We start from the raw sequence: 10,581 nt of genomic DNA on the forward strand, positions 1-10,581 counted from the left end.
AAGTCTTGTTTGGGTTTTTCATATTTTGATGGGTCCATCATCGATAATTTTAAAAGTTTAAGCTGCTAGATGTATATGTGATTTATTATTTAAATATTTTAATACTCTCCCTCACACTTAGTCTAATCTTTTGCTTAGCATTAGGCATGGAAATTTAATTGGGAAGGCGAATGGGGCCTAGAATGCCTAGAATGATTCAAATTCATGATCTCCAACTTTGATATCATGTAATATTTTGATGGGATCACTACCGATTATTTTAAAAACTTAAACTGTTAGATGAATGCGTGATTTATTATTTAAATATTCTAATAGGGTTAACCGTTCTAAATTTTTGTAAAAGGTCATAAGAAAAAGTTCTTTGTTTACAAGTTTTTCCTAGGTGTGTGCAAAAAGAACCGCCCGAACCAGGAACCGGCCGGATCAGATCGAACCGGACGGTTTTGGGCGGTTCCCACGGTCGGCGGTCCAGTTCCTAGTTCTTGATCTTGGAACCGGTGGCCGATTGATCCGGTTCCCGGTTCCAAGGTGGGAACCAGACCAAACCGAACCGACCGAACCGAACCAAATTTTTTTATATATAATTTACATACATAGAATTAATAAAATATATAAACATGATAACTTATTGCAAATAAAATTGCAATTTGAGGTAGCAACCTCTTATGTGGCCAATAGACCATTAAAACCCTTTTTGTTACTCTTTTATTTATAGAAAAAATCTCATTGTTAGTTTCATCTTCTACTCGACGTGGGACTAAGGTTCCAATAAACCCACAAGGCACTTCAAGCCTTCAAGAGTCTCATATCAACTAAACATTCAAAGAGCATAAGAGAGATTGTCTATAAAATCTAAGCCAATCACAACCTTTAGCCAAATTGTTCATGGCCTTCATGGTTAAAGTTAAGTGTGAAACACACGAAGTGTGAATCACACAAGTGAAGTTTGAATATTTTGCATGTGGAAATATGTGTGATTAGTTTTGTTGAATCGCCCAAAAACCAAATTTGATTTATCGATCCGAAGCGCGGTCACTTTTTAGTGTAAAAAAGTAGATATGATTTTGTTGGACCGAACCAAACCGGACCGGAACCGATGGTTCGGTCCGGTTCCCAGTCCTAGGACCAAACGATCCGGTCCACAATTCGCAATTTTGGAAACCAGTGCTCCCGGTCCGGTTCCTAGTTCCAAGGTGGAACCGGACCGAACCGGGAACCGATCACCCTTAGTTTTTCCTATGGTTGGGTGGACCGTCAAAAACCTACTCAAAATTTTGGTATATATATTTTACAACATTTTGTTTATGGTTATGACAGACCGTTAATATACCTTTATAAATCATCTTTAAAAACAGTTTTACAATGTTTTGTTCTTATTTATGATGGACCATCAAAAACCTTCATAAATCATTCTAAGCCGAAAGATTTCAATCCTACGGTGTCTTGTTCCGATAGACTATAGTAAATCTTCATAAATCATTTTCTTTTTTACTGAGGACATCGTTTTCCCCTAAATTTTCTTGTTCCCGCAAACCTCAATTAAACCTTAATCAAGTGAAATTACAAAGTAAAGAAATTGGTAAAACTAGTGGCACAAGCAGGGTGGGCCACTGCCCCTAGCTTCATCGGTGTGGGCCGATGATCCTTGCCCGACAAGTTGCAAGTGCTTGCAGCCGTCGCCTAGATTGGTCATACAGTGGTGGTGATAGTGGCACCATCACAATGCGACGCAAATAAGGGCCTACAAGCCCTCGCTTACAGGCAATGAGGGCTAGCCCTCACTTTCTATCCGATCGTCACGACTCATGAGAACACCTTGAAAAGAATTGACGAACTCTATTGATACCCTAGTGAGGTTTACCAGCCCTTGGTGACACCCTGATAAGGGTCACAGGCAAAGCTTTAACAATTGATTCATTTTTCAGATTTGCATTAAATTGTAGTTTTTTTGGATTAATTTTGCATTGAAGTTATGTATCTCTCTTTCATGTGAAATGAAAATTTTCCAGATCCATCTTATTAGGTATCCCAAACTGAGATAAATTGCAAGCATAGGGCGAAATGAATAGTGTTTAATCGAATTCAATTACTTAAGATTTAATAAGTCTAATTGCACAAGATGACTTCAAGTGCATAAAGGCAAGACAAAAAAAATTTCGTGAATATATTATCTGCAATCACCTTTCTCACATCATTCACATTTTTATATATTTATCGTATTTCGTTTCTCTTGTTTTATTTTTTGTGATATATGATTTCATATTTAGTCTCCACCCATGTTGATTATATCATTCAATCAGGCTGATCTCACTAGGTTAAGATGGGTCCAATCAGCCGTGATACCAACCAACCAAAGCTTCGATTTTTCAGAGTGGAAAGTCAATCGAACTTGCCTAACATCTTTCTCCATCCTAAACCGAACAAAGAGAAAAAAACAAACCAATGTCAAACTCATTTCGTAACGAACTAATAGAACTAAATTTTTCAACGACAAAGTAGTTGATGTAATTAGATAGCCCGAAATTAAACATAGTTTTGATAAACAACAAATCCAACATATCTTTACCAAAAAAAGAAAAAACAAATCCAACATTTCTATTTTCTAAGAAATGAGTATGATAATCGTTCTATTTTTTTTTATCATATCTATTTTTCTACTCTCAAGAACATATTTTGCACAAAAATTGGTTTAGTAACATAATTTCAATTTCTTATTTTTAGGCTAAATTTTTAGTATAGAAATAAGAAATACAAGTTTATACTTTCTTATTTTTGAAATAAAACTAAATAAAATAAAAACTCTTTTTCTCATCTCTTGCTTTCGTTATTAGTCAGCCTCTCACCTACCGTCACCCTTCAGCCGCCACTAACTATCCTTTATTGTCATCAATTGACCACTATTCGCTCGCCTTTCAACTTTGCACAATGAGAAATTTTACGTCGTTGTTAATCATGTGGTTTTATTTAGAAACTATTCTAGCATATAAAAATAAAAATAATCTATTTTCGGTCAAAAATTACATTTAAAAACAAAATAATTATTATTCGCGGTTCGAATTTATGCTCCCATCCAATCAAATTATCTAAATTCATTATCGTACATTTCTTGTATAACACGCCAAAAAGAAGAAAAAAAAAAAGTTCTCGACGGGGGACAGCGACTCCCCACCACCCGAGCGGAATTCTCGTGCGTCGAGCACCGCGGCGCCACCGCAACCCTCTTCTCCTCCTCCCCACGCTCCTCCCCCGCCGCCCCCGCCCCACGCGCGCTCTGTCGCCACCTCGATCGCCGCGACGCGATAAAGGCGCGTGCTTTTTCGCCCGTCGTCGACGGAATCGAAGTCGAGCGAGCGAGCGAGCGTCGACCCCGTTCGTCGCATTTCGAGGCGGCTTGGTCCGCGAACTTGCGGGCGAGAACCCCCACGTTCGCCGTCACATCAGAGCTTTGTCTCTGCTCCGGCTTCGCGTGCCGTGGAACAGGGGATTCCTCTGCCTTTTGCTCTGTTTCTGGAGCAGGGGAAAGCGACAGAAAGAGAGAGAGAGAGAGAGAGAGAGAGAGAACAAAAAGAGGCCCACCTTTTTGCCAAGTTCTCTTTCCGCCCCACCGCAAACGCGACAGTACCTCGTCGCTCCCCCACCACTCTCCGTCCCGGAAAGCAGAAAACTTTCCCTCTCTCTCTCTCTCTCTGTCTCGCGGGCTTGCCCTGTTTCTCTTCTTGAATTGTACGGAACCGCTGCAGATCCATCTTCTTGGAAGCTTGTGGTTCGGAACGACCGACCCAGTCCCCCTTTCTTCTTCTTGTTGTTCGTGTCTGGTTTGTTTTTTAGCGGTCGAGACCGGTTCCTACTTCTGTTGGGGTCCGCCGGGTGCATCTGCCGTGCCCCTGTCATTCTCTGTCTACCTGGGGTCTTCGTCATCGTCGTGGGTCGACCCCTCCTCTGTTTCGGAGACGACCCCTGCTTCCAGATTCTTCTCCGGGGTTGCCGTCGTTTTTTCGGTTCTTGATCTCGAGATGCGAGCTGCGAACTCCGAAGGAGCCGTGGGGGTGGTCGTGGCGGCGGACACGAGAGGGAAGCATCGGATACAGGCCGAGCTCAAGCGGCTCGAGCAGGAATCCAGATTCCTAGAGGTCGGTTTCGATTTCCTCGTTTCCGATGTTTTTTAATCTTGGGCTTTCGCTGATTGAGTGTGAAACGAGGACCTTGAGCTCTTTTGACTTTCTCATCTGACTAATAATGATCGTTGAACATGTTCTTGCTCTGATTTCTTTGCATCCTTCCTTTGAGCATTCGGATTGATTTGGGCGAGCGAACTGCGGGACTTTGATGATTCTGCAGAGATGAGTAGCTTAAGCATCCTCCCTAGTGGTAGTCTTTTTTTTTCTTGAAGCAAATGAGACGTTTTTGGCCTAAAAACTCCTGTTTTGGGGACTGGGGACTTCAGACTTCTTAACAAATTCCACTTGTTGATTGGCGTTGAAAGGCAATGAGAAGAAGCTGAGAGGTAGATTAAAAAGGGGAAGCTAAAGACAGAAGTGAGGAAGCAGCATTCCTTCCTAAAAATTTTTGTCTTCTTGCTTTTACATGTTAGCTTTTTACTAGTATTGAACTATTGGCACTAAAGCGAAGAGCCCCACAGCTAAAACTAGGATTTTATGCAGAAAATCCAGGACATACCGTTATGGGCTCTGAGTGGACTCTTGGGAAAGTTAAGGTCTCATATGATCCCTTGAATGTGGTGGTGATAGAGCAATCAAAGGCCAAATAATAACCCACTAATAAAATTAATGATGCAAAAGTGTTGACACTTGAAAAGGGTGCTATTGTGTTATGAAGCTTCTACTTCCATGTCAATGAGGGCATGTTTACTTCAGTATGATCTTCTCACTCCTATGATAAACATCTTAACACTACCAATTTGTGCTTGCGCACATGCCCACGCCTCTTCACAATTTTCAATTGCATGTATCCATGAAGTTGAGGATCTGTGGAAGAATATATTTGCTATTTTTCTTCCTCTAGATGACTTTTCTCATGTATATAGTATTTGAGGAAAATAACTTATCATAGATTTAGGGCAGGCATGTAGAATGTTGATTTTTCACTCCTGCAGAATGCCTACTATCTTCATCTGGTTTTTGCATCCAAGTCTTTTCTACCTGGAATACAGCATAGTGAACCCTTTCTTTTCTGCCTCTTTCTTTAAACCAAATTTGCACTGTTTTTTGTAGGAGTGAGTAGAGGGGAAGAGAAAGGATTTTAAAAGTGATGATCAATCATGTTTTTGGATGGAAGGATAAAGATGGAGGGAGAAGAAAGGAAAGAATTAGGAGGAATTAGGGGAGCTAGTATTATTGTAGTTTTATAAAATCCTTGTAGTCTGTCCAAATATGGAGGGGTTTGGAGACTTTCTTCTTTTCCGGATACACATTGTTTTATCTCAAGTTATAAAACCATGACAAGATATTTAGTTCATTTCCTTCTTTAGCATCCAAATAATACTTTAACTCATTCTCTCCATTATCTGAATCCCTTCAATTTCCTCCTAATCAATCATTGAAACTGCATTTTATCTTGATAGATCGAAGTAATTGAGATTCTGCTAAGAGTCAGTTTTGAGTTGCTGCACTAGGAGTCTTTGATTGTGCTGATGTTTCTTTCTGTATTTCGTAGTCCTCCTTAGGTCCATACTTGAGTTGTCTTAGGTTGTGAAGACGATTCCTCTTCTTTCTGTCTAAATGATTTAAGGATGATAGTTAAGGAATTTCTCTATAAAGATTTTTAACCTTTGTGAGATAGGTGCTCGACTTATGCCATGGCAACATTGGAGATTGTTTATTCTTCAGTCCCTATAGCTTTGCATATTGTGTTTGCTAAAGGGATGATGAGAGTGTCTTGTGCATCCTTTGGTGTTTCTTGCATTCTGGATATGTGCATCGATGTGCATTTGTTTTGAGCAGAGACGTGCATCGATCTGTTTGCCTTGAATTTTATTTCTGGTGCTGTTACATCTTTTATAACTTTGAGTGTGACATTGCCTCCATCATTGGTGTGAGTTTAATCTTGCTTTATCAAGCCTAGCTAGAATTGCTCCAGCTGAGTTAGTAGTGTCAAGCCCTTCAAGATCTTCTAGTTGATGTGGCAATATCTCCCACAATGACTTGGCATTTCTGGTGCTTCTTCAATTAGGTTCTGTTTCGGGCCAAATAATTCACAGACTAATTTGCACCCTGAATCATGCGATTCTCATTCCACATTGGTCCCTGTCTGTTTTAGCACCCAAATAAGAACATTTTAGATTGATTAGTCTATTTGTATGTTGGTTCACTGTTATTTGGACGAAGAATAAATTGTTTGGATTTGGACAATGAAGGAGTACATGCATCTGATAGATCTGTAGATATTGACTTCGATCTGAGAAATGTTGATAGAATCCATAGATTTAGACTTTGAATCTAGATAATTTACCAGTAGAATCTGCAGATGTCTACTTCAATCCAAGATATTACCAACAGAATCTGTAGATATTTTAGATACCTTACCAATTTCCTTGCTCAAGGTTTCAAAATCTGCCAAATGAGCGGTCAAAATATAGCTTGGCTCCTCTTATGCTATTTAATTGTATATCCTGTCATCAACTTGTATTGCAAGATCACATTTATCTCTGATTGAGTTATGTGAGAATCGATGAGAATGGAAAGGAGGAGGTCTGGAAATTCATCAAATGATGAAGAGCAAGCGACATTTGGTAGAAGATGCTTCAAAAGGAAAGCTCTGGAAATCCTGCAAATGGCTGGGCGCGTCAGTTAACAAAGTAGTAGTGGCGAGGGGAAGTGTGAAAGATGGGGACCCTGTACATCTAAGATAGGAGTAAAATATAATTCGATGCAAGTATTATATGACGGGAAAAGGTTATCTGCATAAAGAAGAAGAGTAAATCTGTTAGATACTTTCAACTTTTGAAACTTGCATATGTTTTGCATGTATTTTCCTTTTTTGAAAGAATTGATGTACTTTGTCTGGACCAATGAGTATAGAATTTAACAAAATAAAGGTACTATGAGTGAGCTGTGGAAACAAAAGAATGAGGAAGTAAAAGGAGGAAGAGTTCTTGCAGAATGGTTAGAGGTCAGTAAGGAATGTACTTGCATCCAAAACCAATGTATGATGGTAGGTGGGGACCATCCAAGGGCGCTAGGCAACTCACTCTAGGAAATGGACAAATAATTTTGTGATTTCAGGTGCCTTCTTATTGAGGGACACTCTCTAGGGAACAGCCAAATGACCTGTTCTAGGAAATGGTCTGTGTGCTTGTTAGCCAGGCTGGAAATTTTAATCTTGTTCTCTTCCATGATAATTAAATAACATTGTAGCATTGTTAACAATGTTTCGTTAGTTTGTTAAAAACAGAGACCAGTTGTAGCTTCAGTCAATTCACTAACAAAGACTTGCCAAACTAGTGAGGAGAGGATGAGTCTTATTCAATCCCAAACTACGTATACTCAAGTGAGAATGGTTGTTTAAGCTGTCTATATTGTGTTGAAAGTGATTACAAGAATATGGAGATCAGATGCATGAAGGGAACTGCTTTAACGAATTCAGGTGGTGGAAACACATATATGATGATGCATATTTTTATGCAGAGCAGTTCTAGATTCATTTCTGTTTCTTGAGATTGTATATCCAATGGATGAAGAGATTTTGTTGGATTTATTGACACATTATTAGATTCGAACTCCTGGTGTGCATGAGGTGTGCATGAGATTTCTTGCATTGTGTTTCATGGTCGAATGTCTTGTTTGTACTTCTTTTTTGCGTCTGTATTTCCTCACTTCTTATATTTTTAGGGTCTCTCTTTACAAGTCAAGAATAATATTATGCATGCATACCTATTGTTCATTTTTTCAGAAAAGCTTTATGGTCACACTAGCCTACCCTTTGATGGGTACACTGATCAGTCTGTTTGGAGTGGCTTTTACCTTTTTGTATTTTGGTTTCAAATCTTGTGGCAGATATACTTTGCATTTTGAAATCTTGTAGTGCAAGCACTTTGGCATGTAGATTTGCATGTATTTTTTTCATATTCTTTTTTAGAATTTGATAATAGTTTGAATATAGCGTTTCTCAAGTCAAAACGGACAGATACTACCTTATCTAAAGGAAAGGGTGCTACATAATTTGTAGGTGGATGAAGAGATGTTAATCTAAAGTTCAATTACAAACAAGAAAGGCGTATTTTACTGTAGACCAGAGAGATCTTTGAGGCAGCAACATTCGTCATAATCTTGATTTTCAAAGAATCACCCATGCTTATCTCTGACAATGTCATTTTAATTAAGTGAATATGCTGAAATCATAGCTTCGCATCCTGTTGTTGTAACAGAGCTCCCATTCCTGCCACTAGTTTTACTAATTTTACTACTTTCTTTTGGCAGGAAGAGTTAGAACAACTTGAAAAGATGGAAAAGGCCTCTGTTGCTTGCATGGAGTAAGTCTGCAGAGTACTTGGGAATGTTCTAGACGAGTGGTCCCCATGAAATAGATTTCTGTTTCTTTCTTTTTGACATTCTTTTCCTGAATGCCAGATTGCTCGCTCATGTTGAAGCAAAGCCTGATCCGTTGTTGCCAGTGTAATTCTGTATTCTGAACCCTTGTTTCTATTATGTTTCATTAGATTTCTTCTATTCCTTTTTCTGAGTTGTTGATTTTTGTGTGACAGAACTACTGGTCCGCTAAATCCATTGTGGGACCGATGGTTCGAGGGTCCTCAAGATTCGAAACGCTGCAGCTGCTGGATACTTTGATAGAGACCTTGTGGGTCTAACGTTAACTTGGAACCCCAGAGCTTACAGTTACCGAGAGTCTCACTTACAGATTTTTACAGTTAACACCGATAAGACCGGGATTCAGAAAATTAGTAGAATAACATTGTGCAGTAAGTTGTCATTCTTTTCAATAGACTTTCTGATTTACAGAATTTGGAATGGCTTGTTTCACTGTTGTTGATGGAATCCTGGTGAACCAATGCTGCGAAGAAAGGAGCAGGCATCGGCACATTTTTGTATACTAGAGATGATGTTGCACCGTAAGAGGTAGCCAGCCTTAAAATTAGAAGGATTTGTGAAACTGCAGTGTGGGCCAAGCCTGGCAGCCCAGATGAAGAGTAAAACCAGTCTTAGAGATAACACAGCTGCATGAGTTTCAGCCTTTGAATTCCCAAATCCAATGGATTTATGAACCCACTCGTGCACCGAACGACTGGATCGCGGTCCCGGGCAAACAAGCCTCATGTGTATTACTATTCTGATGCGTCTCATTGCGTTGGCGAGACATGGTTGTGATGCCGGAAGGACAACAATGGCCGTAGCTCTTAAGACTGCTGCAAAATGGCAAGCCCGTTGGCCGAAGGCGCTTCGTTGTCTAAGAGCTGTTCATATTTTCTTTTGTTTTGTTGCATTGTCGCGAGTAAACCGACCGTCCTCAAAAAGGTTCCTGAAACTGTTCGCCTCATATCCTAGTTCGGACTTTGATGTTCGTTCTTTTTCGACACATTTACATGGAATTTATCTTCACTAGAGCATCATTAGCACCGTGATTAATATGTAATGCTTGTGCATGTCTTTCCCAAGGTCAATATTAATACACATTTACAAGGGATTTATCTTCACTAGAGGATCATTAGCACCGTGATTAATATGTAATGCTTGTGCATATGCCTTTACCAAGGTCAATATTAACCGGCTCATAATGACCGACCGCGAGGCAGAGAGTTCTTCCGATAAATAGAAAATATGGGTTGGGCCGGAAAGCATTTTTACAGGCACAACGCTATTAATTATAATAATGGCCCGAACGCCTTCATATGATCCAGAAAGAAGCACTTGCTCAAAACTAGGACAATAACCAAAAAGAAGGATTCGTCCTTTTTTCTGGTTTTTCTTTTGTAACGAAGAAGCCAACCTTAAGTTCAAGTGAGTAAATCTAGATCAAGTGAAATTTCACCCTAATCACAGCGCAGGTGAATAGTCTCAAGCATGATGTGGTATAAGGACTCCAACTCGTGGCAATACAGCTAAACGACATTCAATAGATGCATCCTTCAACTATTAATCAAATCTTATTGGTGCGAGAAATTAGGCGCATGGTCACTAAACTTTAGCACAGTTTCCAGTCAAATTGGCCGGGTTTTGATTTCACTAGCAAAATACCTCAAATTCACTTGAGACAAATGAGTATATGTTCTTAAATGTGACCTTAAGAGAATGCGCAAATATGATGATTCAAACCAAAGCCTTAAGTGATGAGAACAACTACATTTATCACTGAACCAAAGCCTTAGGTGGTTCCATAAATGCACAAATATAATTCTTCTTTTGTTTCTTTCTTTTTGTTACCCTATTGATTGAACCTATGAGCATCTTGCGTCCATCGCTGAAAAAGTGAACATTTCTTTCGATAGGTCATTCGAGGACACCCAATAATTGGCTGTGAAATTCATGAACTGCCTCCAGCTCCATGTGACTGCTGCAATGGTCCCCATATCCCCACTCACAAACATCCAAGCACCGGAAAGGTAAACAA

General features: G+C 39.6%; 1 protein-coding gene across 1 annotated transcript; it reads left to right on the forward strand.

Moving 5' to 3' along the window:
• Window positions 1–3,044: 3,044 nt before the first annotated feature.
• LOC104417334 lies at window positions 3,045–9,661 on the forward strand (the record flags this gene model as incomplete). Its single annotated transcript, XM_018861894.2, has 4 exons — window positions 3,045–4,130; window positions 8,436–8,488; window positions 8,586–8,630; window positions 8,720–9,661. Coding segments are annotated over 4 exons (1,269 nt in total), but the record flags the coding sequence as incomplete, so codon positions are not given.
• Between the last annotated feature and the right edge of the window lie 920 nt (window positions 9,662–10,581).

Source organism: Eucalyptus grandis, chromosome 11 (genome assembly GCF_016545825.1).
Source record: "Eucalyptus grandis isolate ANBG69807.140 chromosome 11, ASM1654582v1, whole genome shotgun sequence".
NCBI lineage: Eukaryota > Viridiplantae > Streptophyta > Magnoliopsida > Myrtales > Myrtaceae > Eucalyptus > Eucalyptus grandis.